A 23,484-nucleotide genomic window follows, 5' to 3' on the forward strand; every position below is an offset into this window, starting at 1 on the left:
TTTCAGAATTTTTGGCAAAATTTTACGTTTTTTCAAAAATTCGTAAAAATTATCCAGAGCTGGAATTGCATATAAACTATGTGTTTTTGGAAAAAACTAGTCCTGGGCTACTTCCAGTTTTTCGCTACCCCGATTCATGTCTTCTCTAAATACCTGTTGGAGCTACTTGAAAATTTCAGAATTTTTGGCAAAATTCTATGGTTTTTCAAAAATTCGTAAAAATTATCCAGAGCTGGAATTGCATATAAACTATATGTTTTTGGAAAGAACTAGTCCTGGGCTACTTCCAGTTTTTCGCTACCCCGATTCATGTCTTCTCTAAATACCCGTTGGAGCCACTTGAAAATTTCAGAATTTTTGGCAAAATTTTGTGTTTTTAAAAAAATCGTAAAAATTATCCAGAGCTGGAATTGCATATAAACTATATATTTTTTGAAAGAACTAGTCCTGGACTACATCCACTATGCCGGTACCCCAATTCATGTCTTCTCAAAGTGTCGATTTTTTTCATTTGAAAATTTTTTATTTAACCACCATTTTTTATGAGTATACAATTATTTTAATTAATTTTTATTTTACATATTTATTTTCGGAATAAATTTTAATATATTTTTACTTTTTTTCACAAAAACATTTTATTTGGCGTTTGTTTTATTAAAAAATCAATTAATTTAATATGAAAACGAATTTTACAGTATGTGGAACGTATTTGACAAATGTGTTGTGGGACGTATCTGGCCGACGAATTTAACTTCACACCCTTAGTTCTTTTTTGGTTAGTGTAAATATAACAGTTTTTATATTTTTTGTTTATGAGTAAGCTAAACCTCTTCCTTATAGTTAGTCCTTTTTAATATTTACACTCTCATATACAGACACACATAAATACATTTAAGTCACGCAATTATATTTTATTGTTGTTAAATAAAAAATAAAAAGAAAAACCAGCAACAAAAATATATAAATAAATGTTTTTTGTGTATTTGTTTATTGTTAAATGCGGCTTGTTATTTGTTGTAGCTAGTGTTTTTCATTCTATATTTTTTCCAGTTCCTGTTGTTGCTGTTGTTGTTTTTTTGTCAAAATAGATTTACAAGTACCATAAATCCCTGACATTGTTTTCCGAGATTTTTATATACAAATAAATAAACATGAATACTCTCCCACTCGTACTCTTACTCCTTTTCACGCTCACTATACATATGTAGAAAGTGTTTATTGTATGTCTGTGTCAGTGCGATTGTTTATGTCTATATATGTGTCGGATGATAAATTAAGGTTAAACACATAAATGTATAATTTTCATTTCTTTTTTGTTTATTATTAGTATTTTTGCAGCGAACAATTGTTTAAATATATTTATTTTGTATTTCCCCTCAAATATCATTTGTATGTGATTTTTTGAAAATGGTAATTTACAACATGAACAGGTTATAATTAATAAAGAGTTTCGACCAAGATTTATATTTCAACATCATGTGATTCTTTGGTTTCTTAGGAAAAAATTATTGTTTTAAATTTTAAATATATTTAAAATTTAATTTCGAATAGTTAATTATTTAAACTTTATGTAAAAGTTTTAGATTAATTTAAGAAATTTTAAATTAACGTTGGATTCCATATTTAATTTAAAATTTTTGACTAATTTTAGAATTCATTAAAATTTTATTAATCATAATTTCCCTCCAAAAAAAAATACATTTTTTACATTTAACGCCATTTTTCAATTTATCAGCTCATTAATCCCACTGTGCTATTTTCGAATTCCTACAATGAACATTAACTAAAAATCACACGCAACTTCCTATTCAAAATAATAAGGATGTATTGGCCATAAACAGCAATTTATTTGTTCCAAATCTAAACAAAGCTAAGAGAAATATTATTATAAATTAAATGTTTCTTTGTTTTAATTGTTTCTGAAAAAAAACATCAATTATAATTAAGGAAACTTCTTATATATCCTTACAAAAAAGCTGAAGCTTATAACATGGGCTTTAAAGAATGAATTAAGTTTTTCTTTCAGTGTATTACAAATAATTCTGCAAAAAGGTACATAAAAATTATGTTTTATGCATGACTTCAGAAGTTGTGAATTTGTATTCAAATTGATTCCGAAAGTCTTTTTCAGTACCTCTTTTTAGCTTTTCTGAAAGTTGAACTTTAAAAGAGTTTCAACAGAATACTCTTCAAAGGTAAACTTTGCACTTAATAAGTATCAGGCCAAATTGGCAGCAAAAATGCAATCAGCGAATGCCAAACTGTTAAATGCAACTGAAATTATATGAGCGAGGAAATCTTATAGAGCCACTATTTGATTGCCCCAAAGACAAAGCCTATTGAGTGAATGAAATCAGTCCATTATTTCACCAAGTCATCATAGCCATCAACCGTTTCCCTAGAATAAGTCTTTTGAGCTAAATTTATATATTTTAATGTTCTTGTATCTCTTCAGTTTTATATGCATAAAACTAAATAAATCTGACAATTTATTATAGGGACTACGGAAGGTATGAGTAATATTTTACTATACAAATTACTAATACGTAAAAAATCTGTGATAATTCAAAAAATTTAATTAATTTATTTGTGTTTTTCTTAAAATATTAAGGGTCTTATTTATGAACTTTTATAAAAGATTTTTAAAAAAATGTTCATAAAAAATTTGTTCTATAAAACTATAACAAATGTTTATGAATAAGGCAGTTAAAACTTTTCCTTTGATTTTAATTTTTAAAATTTCTCCTAGATGCTGTAAAAAGAAAGCCACATAAGTCATAACAAATTTACTTTAAAATACAATGTTATAAACTTTATATATGTACATTTTATGTCAACTGTAAATAAAAACTATTTTTCTATATTTTATTTGTACAAAAATAATTACGAAAGCAATTAGAATATGAGTAATTTATTTGGACAATAGTCTAAGTCGTAATTTTAAATATTTCAAGTAATATGACAATTATAAAAATAAATTTTTAAATATTTTTAATTTATACATTTTAAAATTTGGAGAAAAATTCTATAATTCCTTTTTATAAGTTATTTGTTTACTTTTACTTATTACACTTAAAAAATTACTGACCTAATTGTTGTTTTTTTTTTGCATATAAAATTTTTCAAATATATACACTTGAAATAATTATGTGTAAATATGTGTCTGTGGGATTTGTATGCAAGCTAGTGTTAGTAATTAAAGTAAATGTTTAAACATTTCCTTGAACTCTATTTTTGACCCCAATTACATTTGTATTACTTGCTTAACAAATAGCATTCATAACCCAAACAATTTAATTTAAAATGTTAAATGTAATGCTTGCACATTACCAGACAGTTCAGCGTAATTGTCCAACTTTGTCAGCAGAACTTACAGTCACTAACTGTCGTGCCATGAGCCTGTTCTAGGCACTTCAATATTATATCGACATCTGTGTATGCAAATAAATCACAAATATATAAATTCGATTCGATTTTTTAAAATAGGCTACCTAAAATCTGTTAGGTATTGTACAATTTAATAATTTTACACAATAATCCCTTCGTACGCTGTCTTTCATGCGGGTGATACAATGGACAAAAGACCGACAGATACAAATATAAAGTACAAATAAATAGAAGACGAAAAGAAAAAGGACTAACAGGACGAGCAGATAGAAAACTGCTTGCATTTATTTCAACATGTGTATAAATATAAACATGTGTATAGCAAGTCGGTATTTGTGAGTAAGTAAATGAGTATCCTTGTGTTATACGAGTGTTTAAGAGCATGTGTGTTGAAGATTAAATACACTCGTAAATGTTGTTTTTAAAAATAACTGTTCTGATACAACATTCGTTTTAAAAACGTTCATTAAAACATACATACAATTCAACAGATATTACTTACCACATGCGCTTGGGCACATTCATCGATGTAATGTGTTGTAATTATCACAGTTGTGTTACCATTCTTGGTTATATCCACTAGATGATCCCATATGCTGCAACGAAAGGACAAATCGCCATAAAGAAAAGGAAGAAGAAAAGAAACAAAATGAATTAAAGTATTCGTGTTTAAATATGTAAAAGAAAAAGGAAAATGAATTAAACAACTGTAATTAATCTGAACATGTATTTATATTAGTACATACATGAGCAACATGAAAAGTAAATAAAAATGTATAATTTTTTTAAATAGCAGAGACCAAATTGAATTGCAATAAATCTCGTTAAGGATGTTGTAGTCTATAAAAATCGACCAAATAATATCCTGTCCTTAATAATCGAGTTAAATAATTTATTTTCTTTTGTAAAGCTTAATACTTTAAAATCATACACATATGTATAGTTTATTTGCAAAAAAAAAAAATAATTTATTACAGGAGCTTGAAAAATAGGAATAGAACTTTGACTTTAATGATTTTTTTAAGCTTAAACTTTTCTTTAAATTATAAAAACTTCTTCCGAAAAACTGCAGGTATGAATGAGCTTTCTTTAGATATTACATTAGAGCTTTTCTTTTAAAAAATATTGTTAGCCATAAAGCTTTCTTTAGATATAGTATTTAAGCTTTATAAAACACTAAGTAATAGAGGATAGAGGATATCGCCGCCTTAACTTTTTAAGGCGGCGATAAAGCCTTTACTATAAAATCTAAAGAAAAACTTTTGTGTATAAAGTAGTAGTAGATCAATATATTTAAGCAACCGCTAAATATAATCTTGAGAAAGCTTTAAAGATTTTTGTATATAATTTTGAGCCATTAACAAAGTTAAAATGGTTACAATTGAAAATGTTAAAATCAAGAAATAGTGTAAACAGTACCCTTTTGTAGCGTACAAATCTTTTATTTCATATGCATATTAAAAAATGTAAAACCACAGCTCAGGGTACTTAATTTGTTATATCTTTATATTAATAAATATTATTTTCCTTTTTTACTTTAAACCAACAAATAATGGAAATAAATAAATATTTGTTGTAGTTATTTCAATCAATAGTCAATAACAACAAAAACAAATTTTAACCAAACGGAAGTGTATTAAAACTGTTTGCATTTTTACCAACAAACAGCTAAAGGAAGTGTAAAATATTTAATAACTTTATCACTGCAATAAAAAGCGGGGCAAATTATCAATGTGTTGCAATTATTTCATTAACATCTTTTTTCTTTTATGCAACTAATTTACTTTATTAAAATATTGCTATAGAAAACTTACCTTTGACGTAACACCGGATCCACACCTACTGTAGGTTCATCCAAAATTAACAATTCCGGCTCCTGCAGCAACGCCACTGCTAAACTCATGCGACGCTGTTGACCACCACTTAAATTTTTAACGAATTTCGAACCATTTGGCAAATTTAAAAGTTTCAACAAAAACTCAGTTCTATCTTCAATGTCGCTGCGGGACATGGCAGCAATTAAACCAAAGTAGATTAATGTTTCCCTCATAGTAAATTCACCATATAAAGCCACCTCCTACAAAAAGATGAACAAAAAAAAAAAAAAAACATGAACCACATATTTATACTTTTTTAATAAAATTGTATAAAAAGGAGCAAACATTCAGAGAAAAAAATATGTATGTATATGTAAGGGAAATCAAATAAAAAAACATTATAATAAAACTGAAAGACTACATCATAAAATTTAAATTTATTTTCTGTTTTATTCATATTTTTTGTACTTTTTTGACCATTTCTTTCTCTTTACAATGAAGAACCATAAATTATATTTAAAATGCAACTCCATTAGTGGTAGATGAATGTACAAAAAGTGTATTACAAAAATATAAAAAAAGAAAACAAATATTTTTTTTTTTTTATTTAGTGTATTTTCTTTGTAGGAGTCTTTGTGTCTGTATTTTTTTTTTTTTTTTTGTTATTATTGAAATTATTTTAAAAGAGCTCATTAGCTTTGATAAGGATCTGTCAGAAATGTGTTGGTGGTAGGTGGTAAAATTTGAATGTATGTATAACAGTAATAAGTATTTTATATAATATTACATCAACCATCATTAATACATCATTTAACTTCCCTAGCATTCTTAAGTTAATTACTCTAACAGCACATTTTGCATAAAAAAAACTGTCGCCATATCTTGTTTATTTGTCTGTTATTTATTACACAATTTTGCTCAATTTCAATAGCAACATTTTGAAGAGTTGCTGAATTTAAAAACCATTATTAATAAAATACCTTGACATGAATGAAAAACAATTTATTATCAATTTTACCGATATAATAAAATATTTCTAATAAATTTCTAATTCAATTATTGACCACTTTTATAATCATTGTCAAAATTTCATGGCAAAAACATATGTAACAACATTTTTAATTAATTAGTAATTTTTAGTTTAATTTGTTTAATTGATAATTTAACTGCATTTACATATTTGTTTAGGTTTACACTGTAATGACCACTTGTTAAAGATCTAATTTTCAATAGCATCCAGAAAATCTTTAGTTTTCTTTTTTGAGCTAGCGATAGATTTTTCTGTAGAAAGTCTTGAGGTAGCGATAGAATTTTCTGTAGAAATTCTTGTGTTTTCCATACAGTTTTCTTTAGAATATCTTGTGTTTCCTATAGAGATTTCTCTAGAAAGCCTTGAGCTACCGATAGAGCTTTATTAAGAAAATCCTATGCTTTAAAGAGTTTGAGTTTTCTTTGGAGCTAACAATAGAATTTGAAAATACAGAAATTCATTACAATGAAACTACGTATTGTTATACACATATTGCTTTCCGTTCACAGTCTGTGGAATGTTTTAAACAGTTACATTATCGTAAAGTATTTTTTTCAATCTTTTTTAAATGCTTTTATAAGTAAATAATTAAAAATATTTCATTGTTATGTGGTTTTTTATATTGTCATTATTGAATTGAATATCGTTGGTTATAAATTCTTCCTGATAAAACTTATTGAAATGACGATGATAAATTTTATGTTAGAAATTGCTCAAACATTGTTGACATTTATAAAGGTATTTTAATTGTGTGGTTAATGAATAAATTTTATATAAATAAATGTATGGTTTGATAATTGTTATTTGTTAAACCAATTAAAATTACACAAGTTGTAAAAAATGTAAATTTATTAAGGTTTGATTGTTTAGAAATCATAGTGTGTTTAACACTTACCTGTGGCATATAACCAATTCTTGGTCCCGGTACACCGGAACCCCTGGAGCCAGGACGACCACCCAATACCCAAATTTCACCTGAATTTAAACGTCTTCTACCCACAATACAGGATAATAAAGTGGTTTTGCCACAGCCAGATGCACCCAAAAGACCATAACTGCAATTTAAAGAAAAAAATTAATTATTTATCCGTATTGCTTGCACATAAATAATAATTATATTATAAATTCAATTTAAATTTATAATGATTTTCTAGAATACAATTCTTCAAACATTTCGATAACAGATTAATTAATATTTGTGGTTCTTTTTTTATAATACATTAAATGTGTAAATACTTATTTTGTTATTTAATATTCATAACAAAAACACAGAAATTATTAAATTCATGTTAAATTATTATTTTCAATTAGGACTTATATGTAGATTTCGGTAGATCATTTATTATTATTTCTATTAAATGATTTATTTAATAAAAATTTTAGTTAGAAATAATTTTAACAAATTAAACTATAGAAAATAAGACCAAAGGAAGTAGAGGATAATAAACTTAAATTGGTTTATAACTAAAAGGATAATATTTTATATATTAATAATGTTTGTTGAAGTCTTTTCGATGCTTTTCATATTTACTAAAGTGATTAACTGCATATTTTAATTTATTTTAAGTAAACTTTTCAATTGTAATTTATTTTTTCAATGACAAAGAAAAGTTCTTTTGACTAATTTTAAAATTTTATTTTTAAATTTGAGAATGCATTTGTCAAATGAGTTCTTTTAGTAATCTAGTTTTAATATGTTATGCCTTTCTAAGTATTTATTTTCCTGTTTTACCAAATAAACAATATTTATTTAAGTTTCAATACTTGTTGTTTTAAACAACAACAATTGAAAGAGAATAAATGTCTATGATTTAGCTCTAAATAAAAGAAAATATATTTATACATTTCGAAAACATTTTTATTTAAAAATATTTTCTTTTTAGCTTAAAATAAATAGAAATTAGCACTTAACTTTGTATGACTTTATTTAAATTTTAGTCTTTCAAATATGCTTTTTAAAATAAGATTAAAAACACATTTTTCTTGTTATACCCCTTATTTTCGTGGGATGGTTATATGTATCCATTTCAGCCTGTCTATCTTCTTTTTTGAAATCCATTTGAAGGTCTACAATATTTTCGGGATACAGATATGCATGTTTTTGGTACATTTAGAATTGGTCCATAAATACGTATGAGGAAATATGCGTCACAGCTTTTTATTGTTTATAAAAACAAAACAGAGGAAAAACAGGATACGTATGAAGTTAATGGTTATTATTGTCAAAATCAGGAAAAATGCTTATGATTCGAATGGTATATTTTTTAGTTTAGACCAATATTTTTGAATGTTACAAACATCAACAAAAACGCATATTTGTTGTAGCAACATTTTCTAAACAATTATGTTATTGTTACAATGTTTTTGTTATTCTCGTTTAGGGAAACTTTCCACATTGTTGCTATTGTTATTATTAGTTTTTTGTTATTGTAGTTGTTGTTGCTTTTAACGTTAGCTGTTAAGAGCAACTACGTCTAACATTTGTTTTAATATTTTTTTTTTTTTTTTTGTATAGTTTGTATTTTACATTTCATTTTCAGTTTAGCCCCAAAACAGCCACAGTGCCATTGGGTTGCACATAAACTGCATGGATACTTTGTACAACAACATCAACAACTAAAATATCAAAAATTAAAATGTTACAAAAAATTGATAAAATTATAAAGTTGGTTTTATTTTGTCGGTTGCATACTATTTCTGATATATGAAATGAAATGATGTCACAAAAACTCCACTCAGAATTAGTTCATGATCTAAAAAAACAAACATTTTAATTTCATAGTTTCAAATTGTTGGGATGAGTAAAATCGGTAAGAATAGCTTTTCCGATTTTAAAGATATCAAGTATTTTACTCTTTATTTGAAGTTAATAAAGACAAATTTAAATTACTTAGTAAAACTTAATACTTTTAACAAATACATTGAATCTTTTCAAATTTTACTGAATATTTATTCAGAATTTTACATTCTAATGAACTTTACATAAATTAATCTTTGATATTCTGCATTGTGTGCATTTACATATCAACTCCATTCCTATTCCCCATTTTCGATGTTTAGACTGAACAATAAACCTTTTACTGCAATATTGAAAAGTTCAGTTTTTTCACATTTTTTTTTTGCTCCCTTTCAAACATGGAATTTTTAAAAGTAAGTACTTACTTTGAACTGTTATAGCAAGCTTTTAAAAAAGTCAAATACTTGGGAATTCTACTGCCAACTGCCGAATAGTACATATAAATATTTTTTTATAAAAAAGTTCATAGAAATAGTTATTTGCAAATAGCAGGGACCAAGTAGCAATCATCCATACAATGATAGACAGACAGACAAACAGTTATACTATCACAATATGATTGTGTGTTTGGTATGCTGGGAATTTTGTAAAAAGTTAAACATAGTTTTGGACTTTATAGGGAAACTATTGCAGTAGAATATAATACAAATATGAACATTATTACTTGATGTGCCCTAAAATGTCAATGATGATAGTGTATTGTTGTATCAAGGATTAGAAAGTAAAAGAAGGAAGTAATAAAAGGCAAATATACCTGTTTTATAAGCATCTTATACAATGAATGAAATCATAATTTTAACCACAATGTTGTTTACAAAAACAAACAAAAAAAGTTATTTGCCATAAATGGTTAAAGGGGGGATTTTTTGTTAAAAATCTAATGAGCAGAAATTCAAAATGAACAAAAAACATACACACTTTTTTACTAAAGATTTGTATGTAAATGTTCTTTGATTACTGGTTTTTTGTGGGTTTGTATGTGTATATATTCATTTTACCTCAAATGTGCGTTTTGCTATTTTAATTAACTTTTGTGGCCATTCGTTTACTTTCTTTCTCCTACTTCCGGTTTAGACTTTTAGTTGCTTTTCTAAAGGGAAAATTTTACCATACATATATATTTATGTAAATACTTGGAGGTGTATGTGTGTCTATGTGCATTGTAAGTCGACTTAGAGAGTACTTGTTGTTTACAAACAATATTTCATTCATTCACTCAAATCAGTCTTTGTATTGTCCTGCACATCTTTACACACATATATTTATGGTGTATATTTCCAAGTAGTTTTATATTGTCTGGATCCCTTTCATCAACTCATTAAAATAACTTGAAAGTTGAATAGATCAATGTTTACTTTTATGATAAAAGGAGAAGTATATAGAAATGATGAGTAAAACCATTAGTGTGGTACCGTCACCCTGAGCTGTCGGGTTATGTTAGAGAGTGTAGGAGAGTAAGTTTGTATTGCTACGTTTTTCATATGTGTGTGCATTTGTGGTTTATTTAAACAAATTTTCTGTTAACTTGTGGCATTTCATTTGTTATACTTGTAATATTTTCCTTTTTCTCCGGCAAAGCATTATGGTTTGTTTAAAAAATTAAACCCCCCATAAAGGATACCAATGAAACAAATACTTTTTTTAATTGGTAATTTTTGTTCACATAAAGTTCACATAAAGCAAAACTAAAAAATATAATTCTATATAAATAATTTAAAAAATACCTTTTTATATACGATTTTAATTAGGAGTTTGGATTAAAATGTCTTTCATTCTTCACAGATGGAATAAATAAAAGTTAGTAATTTTAGAATCTTCAAAAATTGTAATAATTTTATTTTTTATTAAAAAAATTCTGCGATATTATCAGATGGCTTCAGAAAGGGGTCGTATATGCATCAGGATTATACAAGGAAACAAACCAAAATAGTCAGAGTACCTAATTGCTCTAAAACATGGAAATATTTTTTTTAATAAATCTCTCAGTGTTTTGGTAAATTGTCAATTTTTTATACAAATATTTAGTTTTTTATAAATTACATATTTCATGCTCCAAATTTTTAAATTACCAAACCAAAGTAATAAAAAGATTTATTTATGGATTATTATATTAAAGAAGTTAATATAGTTTTTTATAATGAATCAGTATTTCAAAAATGTTTAAGGTGCTTATCTTTTAAAAAAATCTTTTTCAAACAAAAAATAATTTTTTTGCTAAATTATTATAATTATGCTATTAAATCTACTTAAATTCAAATCATTTTACCACTCAGGTGCATGATGTCCTTGTCTTTGCTTATTCGTTAACAATATGAATTTGTTAGCAACATAAAGTGAACAACAAAAGTTTTCCCTATAGTCTAAAAGTTTTATGTTTTTTATTTTGCGTTGTTTGGTTGTGGCATAGAAAGTTTTACACAAAATCTTACAAAAATTTACAAGTAGTTGTTGTGTTGCAACAACTGATTAAACTAAAACAGTCAACTGTTTTGCACGTACTTTAGTGATGTCTTCCATATTTTTTTCGCGTTGGAGGAGAAGGAAAGGAATTGAATTAAGCATTGTTTGGTTTTTAAATTATGTTAAATTAATGTAGATTTTAAGTTTGGAATTTACAGTAAAAGCCGTTTAATTACGCCAAATATTTTCCAAAATTTCCTCATATATTACAATTGTTCAATTAAAAGCAAATTTAATTTGCTACCTGTTTTTAAAAGTTTGTATAGTAGTAATTGTTGTGCTTTTCAAAAAGCATGAAGTGTATAGAGGGGTTTTACTCAAATTATTGTAATGTAAGTTAAAAATATAATTTAGTAGTTTTATTTATAATTAAGGGAATAAATTTCGTCAATGATTTTTTATTTAAAAAAATATTAATTAAATTAAAAAGTTTCTTATCTACAAGATTACTTACGTAAACTTAGGCTTACTTAACAAATATATAAATAAAATATTGCAAACAACTTGAATAATCTGAATAAAATTAAAATCACCACTAGTTTATACATATTTCTTTTCGCAAAAAAAAAAAAAAAATATAAAAGAAAAAACTTTAAAAATCTTCAGAATTCTGCTGATAACAAAACAATGGGATGGATGTTGCGGTACACTTACTGCAAGCTTCGTTACACCAATAACAATTTTTCTAGGATTTTTTTTCCAAGAGACAAAAGAAACAGAGTTAAGTAAAATTAAAAAGAATGTAAACAACAAAATCCATAATTAAAAATAAGTTGGATTTTGCACGACTACAAGTTGAGTCAGCAATTGCATTGAAAACTAAAAGAAAAGTGAAAAAATGTGTAAAAATAAACAGAAGCCGTAGGACATCTAGATTTCCTGGTTAAACTCTTCCATCTACCATAATTTTGCAGTTGTTTTTCTTCGCACTTGGTGTACATAGAAAAAAATGGGCCATATTTTTTTAGAGTTTCAGCTCGAGTTTGTAATTCCAACAACGAATTGAAATTGTAGCAGTAATTACATTACAATAACATCCTGTTTAAAGCCAGCTATAAGGCTATGAATGTATGTGTGGTTTAAGGATTCACTTATTGTTTAAACACTCATACACCCATACTAGCAAACTGGCTTTCAATTCCTCTTTCACACTTTCTGTCACTCTACCCTTCGTTCTCTTTAGTTAACTTGTTACTTTCATACAATGGTCAACTGATTGGTAGTGAATTTCTACTAATTAACGCTTAAATTGAACTGTATTTTTGGCCACCTGCAGAGCTTTCATTCTCAGTCATGTTTGCCGTTTACTGATTTGTATTCCTTTTTCTTTACTCCCCTTTTAGTTTTTTTTCTTTTCTTTCGTTTTAATTTTTTCAATTTTCCCATTGTGTTTGCTTGTTACAATAATAGAAAATGAAATTAATTGAACTGTTTTGCTTGATTGCTTAATTTGAATAGAATTCAATGAAAAAATATAGATAATTAGGCAATTGCTAGAATAATATGAAAGCTTGAAAGAATGAGAGCTTAAGCAAATTTAACAATAATTGTATTGAAAAATAAAAGATAAAAAAATTAATAATTTTTATTTATTTTCCTTTTATACCCACCAGAAAAAAATGGGGGTATATTGTTTTTGTTTTCGTTTAAAAACACATTGAAATATTTATATAAGAGCCATAAAAATATATATATTCTGGTTCTTTATTAGACGTCCTAAGACGATTTAGCCATGTCCGTCCATCTGTCCGTCTATTTAAAACACAATAGAGTCCAAATGGAAGTAGCTAGTGAGCTGAAATTTTGCACAAATATTTTTAATTCATGCAGTTTGTTTTATATTTAAAATGGGTAATATCTGTTCACAATTTTTAATTGTTGGTAATGATTTCCTGATGGGGTTTAATCAAGTTTTCTTTAATAATAAACTCTAATTTTCTCAAGAAATAATATATTATTACTTATAATTTTTTGTAAGTCATTGAAGTAACCTGAATATTATTATTTTAAATAGTTATTGTTAAATATAAATACATTGTTAATATTCAAATGTCCCTTTTAAAACATTAACCTATAAAATATTTACACAACTAATTCAATGTATTACATAACAATTTTAATGAATTTAATTACAACTATTAATAATAATTTACAAAATTAATATTTTCTTTATCATCTAAAAATCTCGGCCTATTACTTCACACTTAAATGGTGCACACAAACTATACAGACATTGATAATAATTATGAAATTATTGTATTGTCTTTGGAATTTGAACGACAAGTCGTAATACGTACAACTAAAACATTTAATAATTTTTGTATACATATAATAGCAATAATGGTAATGATGTTGTTGAATCTAAAAAGTGCGAGATATACAAATTTGCTGTAATGAAAATTCCTACGAGACAAAATGTTTAGATTCTTATCGAAATTAGTCACAATTACACAATTTTTTCATTACATCCTATTTAATGTATTTTTTTCTTATTCTATAGCTTTTTATTATGCTACAGTCTTTGGGTGATAAAGAGATGTTTATTTTTGTATAGGGGAGGTATATTTAATGGCGGAAATTATTTTTTTTTTGTTTAATGATTAACCAATAATTAGAAGAGATATCAAATTGAAACTGTTTAAAATCTAAAGGACATTTAGTACTTTAATTTTGCAGTAAATGAGCTTTAATGTCTTATTGTTTTATTTTGTTATAAGTTGCCTTAAATAGCTTAAAGAAAAAGGAAGAGCTCAGAAGAGATTGTAAGGAAATAAACACAGACTGTGCTTTAAAATTTAATTATGTTCAGACAAATAGTAGCAAATGGTTTTTTATTGCTTTTTACAAAGCCAGCTAGACAGTTAAGGAAAATAGCAGTTAGTCCATCCATCCATCCAGAAGAAGCTTCTCTTTTAGTCAGTTCGTCAGTCCGCTAGTCGGTTAATCATATAACAATTTATTTATTTACGGCAATCAGCCCGTTAAAGATCTATTTTTAAATATTTAACACCCAAGGAAAATTAACAGCATCTTTATTTAGAATTTTTATAGTCGCCTAAAAGTATATGTTGGTTTTAAAATATACACAACATAAACACGTTCCTGGAATATTCTCGAAAATGTTTAAAATTATAGTTGTAACTAAATTATTTTTGGATTTAAACTAATTTTGCAAATAAGTGCAATATTTAAATTTCTGCTTTGATTCCCAATACAATTATATTTTCCACGAGTGTATGAATTCATCTACTACAAGCCAACCATCCAACTACATATACATACATATAAAGTAATGGTGTTTAATGTAAAAATAAAGAGCAAAAGTTCTTTAAAAGACTCTTAACTGTTTTCTTTTTTTTAACTTAATTCGTTTCATTTTCTTTACTTTCCTTCTTGTCTAGTAATACAATAGTCAATCTTAATAACAGCAATAACACCAATATTTTGCCACCATCACCATTGAAGCCATTACCACCATCATCACCATCATTACTTTTAGATTTCTATAACTTTAACCAACAAAGCAAGCAAGCAAACAGCTTCTCTATTCTTATTTGTTCTATACAATTTTTAACTCATAATATTGTATGCTTATGACAGCCTTTTATTTATACAACAAGTCGCAGGACAAAAAAAATATAGACAAAATGTGAGAAAAAAAGGTTAAAGAAAATGTATAGACTACACTATAAACGACTCAAAAAAGAGATTTTGTCGACAAAATGGTTTTGAGAGATTTGTTTTCCTTTTACTAACACACTCATGCACAGAGAAGAATGATGAGTAGGACCTCTATAAACTATTTGCTGTGTTTGACAGGCTTTCGTTGAAATTTGAGCCAAATATCCCTAAGGTACATTGATTGAAAAATTCATAGAAACAACGTCCACGAAACTGTGTTTCTGGACATTGGACAATAATTCGGATTCAATTATTTTCACTCATTAAGGATTGATTAGACATACAAAATGATGGCTATACTTAGATTATGATCAGACTTTTCTCTAAGTGTACATACATCTAAATTAAGAGAAAATTTGTTATTTAACAGACGATGTGATAAAATAGACTATTAAAGAAGTACAAATACATAAGGAATGGAAAATAAAAGCTGGAAATAAGTCACTTACAGTGGGTATTTAAAATTAATTCTATGGGTAAATTTTGTTCGCCCTTATATTCATTCGCCTGTCTGTCTGTTCTACTGTTGTTTTTTTTTAGATTTTTTCTTGTCTTATTCATTCTATGTATTCAAATGTGCGCTTAATGCATGAGTAAAAGTTTTACAACTGAAACAAATTATGTCCTTTACATTTGTGTCCGAACATAGATATATAACAGCAAAGAGAGTAGGGGAAAGACGAAAAAGTACATAGAAAATAAAAGTTGTTTTAGTCTTTGCTGGTTCGTTTATTTGGTTTGCTTGTCAATGTTTTATTCAACATTTTGTGGTTCATTCATTTAACATGTTTATTTTAGTTTTACAAAACTTTAAAGAAAAAATTACAAATAAAAAACGTATAATAGATAAAAGAGTAAAAATTCTATACAAAACAGACAAATATTTAAGCTTTTAATATGCATTTACTTGAAAAGCTGCTTATTGTAATTATAATAAAGTTGTTATTTAACAACCAGTTAAAATTGTATCTACTTATTTGATTGTGCGAAATGAAATAAGAAAAAACTTCCTTTTAAATACAAATAAATGCATAAAGAGTGTAAATAAGTACCCTGCTGTTCGTGGTAAAGTTCATTTACAATTTGTCCAAAATATTATATAAATATGTATTCTACTATAGATTTTAGGCTTAAATTGTATTAAACCATCTAGACTTATCTGCTTTCTCTTCACTTTAAGCTCTTTTTTTATTTTCCCAACTATCGGGTTTTTGTATACACAATGTCATTTACATGTATGCAGTTAATGAACTGTACAATTAAAGAGAAAAGAGTTTTGGTATAAACATCCTGGATGATGTTGACTACAATGACTTTTCATGAATTCTTCTTTTATTCTTTTCCAAATTAAATGGCCAATCTGCTTATAAAAATATCCTTTTTGCACAACAACAACAACATCAGTTAAAATGTTCCGTGAATTATTCATTTATTTTAAAAGAAAAATGCAGATAATGGAAAAAACTTCAACCGTATCATTGTAATTGGTGATTAACGCCTATAAGATGAAGTTTAATTTTAGTTACCTTGAAAAACAAACCAAATAAAATGAGAAAAGTGTAAAGTTTAATCTGAATTTCTGTTATTATTGTTAAATAATTTGCATTTTTTTAATAATTTGTTTCATATTTATTTAATAAAATGCTTTACATTAGCAAATTAATAGTATTTTATTTAAAATATCCATAAACAAAAAGTTTTCTCATTTTATTAAAAATTATATTTGTTAACTGAAAATAAATTAATTTATTGTTTTGTGGTTAAATAGAAAAATATCATAACGAAATGTAGATTTTTAGCGTGATTATATTTAATTATCTGTTATTACCATTAAATATAACAAAATTATAGAAAATAAAATCAAAAATTAAATAAAATTTATTTAAAAAATTATACTTATTATTTTATTATAGGAAAAGTAATAAATTTTCTGTTTCGCGCCTTTACGTATATAAGTTAATTAACCCTTTATAAAATTTATTTAAATGTGCGTAAAACAAAAGAAGTTTATAACAACATATTAATAAGCTCTTATTTGAGTATTTATTTGTAAGCGATGTTTCTAATGATAATACCTGGTCATTCATTAAAGATTTCTTTGTCTAAATTTCGTTTTAAGCATAAATTTTCCTAAAATCTCCCTAAAACTTTTAACATTTAAGTCAACAATGAAAAGGATTACAAAGTTAAGGGGTTAAACATTGTATTTTTATATATTTAAATCTCTTCTGGTATTAATATTTTAACATAAATATGCATGAGAGAGAAAAAACTTTTTTTGTTTTCTTGTAATGCATGTGTTAAATTGTTAATAACGGTATTTTTACAGTTTACTAAACATCATTAAAAAGGGTTTAAACATGAACACATACATTTCCATATATTTATTTATAAAAAATATATACTTTTTGTTATCGTTCTCTAACAATCAGTGTAAAACAACCTCAATAAGTATAAATGTATTTTTTGATAAAAAAGAAAAACAAAAACAACAGCCAAAATGGTATTATGGGTTTGCCTGTGAAACACTAACAACATACAACAATAATATTAACAAAATTGAAATAAAAACATTTTGTTTATAGGAATTATAGTATTTTTTATGTTTTGCACTGATGTTTTATTTTTGTGTGATTGTGTGATTTTTTTTTTAGATTTTTTCTCAAAATATTATATATGAGATGTGACACGCGATACATTTTAATAAATTTGTTAAACATTCAACATTACAAATTTGTCAGATTACCATGTTTATGAATAAGCAGCTTATAAATTTTACAGAAAATTACTAAAAAAATCTTATTATTAATACATACATGCATACATGTTTACATACATGTGTTAGTAAGTAGTTAAATGCGTGAGATTGTTGGGATGTTTGAAATTTTCCTATTTTTAAAAAGTAAATCACAAAAAACGCATTAAACCATCATTCAACTTAACCACCCCCACCTAAGAAAATAATTTAGCCATCAAGCTCTAATTGACGTATTGCTGCTGTTTTTTTATATTACTGTGACCAAAACAACATCATTGTTGCATGTTTTTTAGATGATGATGATGACGATTGTAGAAATAAATATCAACTACAATAATAACAATCACATAAAAATAAAAAATTATAAACACACACCCACGTAATTCCCTCAATTACACGCACTCACATTAAAAGTTGCGTGCTGTGTGCGTGTGCATGTGTTTTTGTGAGCAAAATCCTTATTCCTGCAGTTTTAGAGAAAACAATGTATCCTTATTAGACAATATTTCCGCAGATGTTTAACTTCCTTAAAATTCAAGAAAAAAAATTTCTACATATTTTTTTAAGTAATCTAGAGATTAGTAAAATTTAACCATTATTTTAGAATTTAACTTAAACTAACCCGAACAAATTTATGCCAGAGTCAATTTGCTATCTGTAATGAATATAAAGTCAGCTTTGAAGAAACTTAGCAAAACTGCAGGGTTTTTATCTTATCAACTTATACTAAAACACAATAAAAATACTAAAAATACTAATCATTTTTATTATTAGTTGAATTATTTTTATTATTATTATTATTATTTTTATATTGTTGTTTTTGCTGTCTATACTGAGTTTTGATTTTAAAAAATCTATGCCGGGTCACGTTTCAAAATGTGGAAAATATTTAGTGGAATAGTTAGTGTAATTTACTTACACAAATACAACTATAAAGAGATTTACATTATTACCACTTTGTTTCTATTTACTTAATACTTAGGGTACTGCGTATTTGCAATAAATATTAAAATTTGTATAAAATCATTATAGAACAAAGTAGTTAAAGTTAATACGTGGAACTTCTGATTTTGTTTCTTTTTTAGAAATTGTATATCTTATAATGTTTAAAATTAAAAAAAAGAAATCAAAAGTTTTGGGCAATCTAATTAACTGCTATTTGTATTCCGATTACAGCAATGTCTTTATAAACATTTTAAATGCGGCTTAATGACTTTTTTGGTCAATAAACTTTAACTTGATCGGTGATATATGTAGTACAATTCTTGCATTTATAAGTTCTTTAATGTATGGATAATATAATATGTATTTTCCAGCATTAAAATAAAAATGCTTTCTTAAACAATTTTATTTCTATGCATCAGGAATGGCAAATGGAATTAGGAATGGTACAAAACGCATTTAAAACTGTACTTTTTTGGGTCAGATTTCACCAAATGTAAATTTTTGCAAATTAAGATCAATGGACAACAAAGGCATTTCAAGACGACTTTTTCACTCAGTAAAATAATCAATATTTGTAATACATTAGTCAATGTACTAGTCCATTGCTAGACAATAAGCTATTCTATAGAATAGATGGGAAACTAGTCTTAACAAAATAATTACCTAGTATACCAAGTTTTGATACTAGTCCAAGGACAAATTCAAAAATATTTTAAACTTCTAGTTAAAAATACTTAAAATCTAAAAATAAGTCATTAGAAAAGTCAATGTTAAATGTCATTTGTTCAATAAACCGGCTCTTAGACTGGTCAATAGACCGTCTGTTGTCTCTCTATGGACATGAGGATAATTAGTCTATAAACTATAAAAAGGACTAGCCTATAGACTATTGTCGGATCTATAGAGTAGCCCATATACTACTCCAAAGAATAGAGAAGCGATCGGAAAGAAGTAAAACTAAAAAGTACTCTCCTTTTGTGGTTATAATCTCTTCCAGTATCGCAATTCCGTAAATTTTTAATTTCAACTACCGATATCGTTAAAAATTGTTATCGTGAAACAAAATTCAGAATTCTACATAAAATAATTATTGTTAACTTACGAATTTTTACTATTTAACAACAAAATTTTGTAGTTAAAAACTTGCTGAATTGCAAGTAAAGTATTCTTTACAATATCCTTTTCTGAAGTTTAGTAAAAAATTGTGTCTAAAATATTCTTTTACAGTTTAGTCTCAATAAATGTGATCGATGTTTGTCACTACGTAAAAAGTATTTCTATATAATTTTATTTTTCTGACCAGCAGTATATGTACATGAGCATTGAAAAATAAAGTCAACATAATGACCACGAACCATCAACCTCTTCTACAAATGTTAGTGGTTTCCCCTAGAATTTGTATATTAGAATGTATGTATATATGTGCTAATGTATGCATTTTGCTTGACCAACAGGAAAATACTCAATTTAGTTAAATTTACCAACTCAATTGAAATTAAAATGGAAATTATAATTTCTATATATTTAAACAACAAATAATATATGCTCTAGAGAGTATGCGTATGAGTATATTGTAATAAAATAACCAAAAAAATTTTCTATGAATTAAAAATAACATCAAAACGAAAATACATATTATAAAATATGTTCTTATAGTAAAAAACATCAAAAGTAAATATTTATAAATTTAAATAATTTTTATATTTTGATACCAGTAATTTTTCTAGAGTTTACACATAATCTTGGTAAGTTCAATTAAATTTTATGAAAATTTTATAAATCGTTTTTTTTTTTCTTCTCTTAGTAGTTTACTTACATTTAAGGAAAATAGAGTACATTTCGTACACTTAAACTCAAGTATTGTTGACTATTCCTTAGGTAATATAATAATTTTAAATCTTTGGTGAGCAAAAAGAAAAAAAAGATCTGTATATTTGAAATTGTAAAATATATAATATGTATGTCTAGTAATTTTTGTTTTTTTCTTAAATATATACATAAAAACAATAATCATTTGAATGTTCATTCTGTTTACTTGGTTTCATTTATAATGTCTGTCAATCCGTCCGTCCGTCCGTCTATACGTTCATATGAGGATAAAATTTGAAGAGTAACAAAAAATAAATAATATATTTTATTTTATTTTATTTGGAAAATCATAAAAAAGTTCATATTTATTTAAATTTGTATGTACTTTTCTCTTTTTGTGTATATTTTATTCTCGTTTTTCTACTTAAACACCCAATAAGCAATTTTATTGGAATTCAACCTGCATTTTAACATAAAATCTTGTTATCCTTTTTACATACACATGTATGTATGTATGTATGTATGTATGTATGTATGTATGTATGTATGTATGTATGTATGTATGTATGTATGTATTTCATTAGTATTTTAATATTCTTTAGAAAAAAGTAATTAATATATGATTTTAGTTGAAAAAAAGTGTTTATTTCTTATTCAAAGCAATATTTCTTATAAAATTAAATGAAATTCTAATAAAATTTCCAAAAGCTTAAATTTTATACATATTTTCTAATGTTTTTTGGGTGCACATGTACCCCGTTTGTATTTGTATACCAATGATATCGTATTCATATATACATATATAAATATAGTATAAATGAATGTGTTTGTGTACACATAGACATATCCGAATGTAGAATTTACCTTAACGTGTCAAATGTGACCAACAAAAGTTTTTTTTTGCAATTTTAATAACATTTAGTCATCCTTTGGTTGGTGAAATAGTTACAAAGAAGGACCACATTTAAAACAGGCTTAATCAATTCGTCAAAAGCTCAAATTTTGGTAAAAGTCAGATGTCCAAATGTTGGTGACATTGAAGAAATCCATTTATTTTTTATGTTTTTTTTTCTGGGGGGTAGTACTTGGATTTTGTTATCGCAAATAAAGCAACTTTAATATGACTTTTTGAAATGTTGGCCTAAGAGTATTTAAATTTTTTATACATCTATGTTTTTACCATATGCATTCATACACAAATACTATCAACCAGTAACACTTTAATTTCATTAAAAGTAAAAAGGATGAACAAAAAACATAAAATGTTCAATAAAACATTTTACCACACAATTTTAGTTCGACAAAAAAAAAAATCGATTTACCTTTTAAGAAAATAAATACTAAAAACACAAACATATATAAACATAAAGTCATGTAATTGAGTTTATTTATAAAAAAATAATTGTTTATTGTTATTTCTGAGTGTGTTTGAAAGTGCACATTAAGCATTTGATATCCGTCATAAAAAGCAGTAGAAAATTAAGTCACAAATTCCAAAAAAAAAGAAACCCCAGAAAATAATATACTATTACCAGGGTACATACATATACATATTTTCCTTTTTATATGTTCGACTACATAAAAATCTACTTAATTTTATTTTTACACAATAAAATAATTGACATACATAAATAAATGTTTATTGTTGGTGGGTGGATAAGTAAACACTGCAATGCTTCATACCAAAATAATAAGCACAGTAACAACATACATAGGAATTTCAATTTTCTGTAGAAATTTTCCATAGATGACATGTTTTTATTATTATTGTAATTGAAGTGGCCAAAGTAATTGAATACTCTGTTGTTGTTTTATTAACAAATATTTTGACCAGTTTTCAGTAAAGAGTTTAACAATATCTAGATTCCATTTCACTCTTCAGAATGTATTCAATTTAAGAACACATTTTAAAAAAATAACACACATACCAACAATTGTAATTATTACATTGTAAATGTATGAAAGGACGAGTGAGTGATGGAATGTGTTTGTATTTGTCTGTTTAAGAATTTGTGTAGTTACATGAATATATTTTGACATTTTGATTAATTGTTATCGTGTCATTAAAGTTCAGTACAAAATTGTATGCATTATAAACAGGAAATCGATAAATAGGTTTAAACACACACTCACTCTCATGTACATAGGCTAGTGTTTACATACTTAACCCAACAGTATTGCAAAGATTCAAAAGTGTCCATTTAAAAAAATATCTTTTTCAAACTATTAAGTATTTCTAAACACTGTAATGAAATCAATTGAGAGACATTCTTCTTACACCGGATAAAGATCTCTGTTTCCCCGATCGACAGGGTACTTTACACCAAAAACACATAACACCCATGTATGTAAACACAACTTCTACAGAAATGTATACATGTGTATGTATGATGTATACATGGTTGTAAGTAAAATGTATAAAATTTTATATATGTATTGAAATGCTTTATTTGTGTATGTGTTTGCACTATATTGTTAGAAAATGTTCCCTCTTAACATATAATTAAAGTGGCATTAGTTTGTTTATACCTTAATTGTATATTGTTTGTATATTTATTTCATTCATATGTTTACTCATACTGTTACATATACATATGTATGTGTATAAGACTAATCATTACCTTTAGAAATGAAACGTATGAATAAATGGTCATATTGGTTAGAATCACAAGTAATTTAAATTCAAATTTATTATCTGGCGAAGTAAGTTTCTGTAGGAATAATCTATATATATTTTGAACTTCTAGACTATAGACTGTAGTTCAGACTATAGGCTGGTCTATTGGTCGAACTATAGAAT

General features: G+C 25.9%; 1 protein-coding gene across 3 annotated transcripts in view; it reads right to left on the minus strand.

Moving 5' to 3' along the window:
- The window catches only part of LOC111690216 (ABC transporter G family member 23), an 88,414-nt gene that overhangs the window by 25,115 nt on the left and 39,815 nt on the right, over positions 1-23,484 (minus strand). For all 3 annotated transcript variants that reach the window (XM_046950129.1, XM_046950128.1, XM_046950131.1), the window contains exons 3-5: positions 7,130-7,289; positions 5,202-5,464; positions 3,890-3,983 (exon numbers count right to left, since the gene is read on the minus strand). In XM_046950129.1, the coding sequence (XP_046806085.1) occupies positions 3,890-3,983; positions 5,202-5,464; positions 7,130-7,289 (517 nt within the window). The remainder of the gene's footprint in view (positions 1-3,889; positions 3,984-5,201; positions 5,465-7,129; positions 7,290-23,484) is intronic.

This window comes from Lucilia cuprina, chromosome 4 (assembly GCF_022045245.1).
Source record: "Lucilia cuprina isolate Lc7/37 chromosome 4, ASM2204524v1, whole genome shotgun sequence".
NCBI lineage: Eukaryota > Metazoa > Arthropoda > Insecta > Diptera > Calliphoridae > Lucilia > Lucilia cuprina.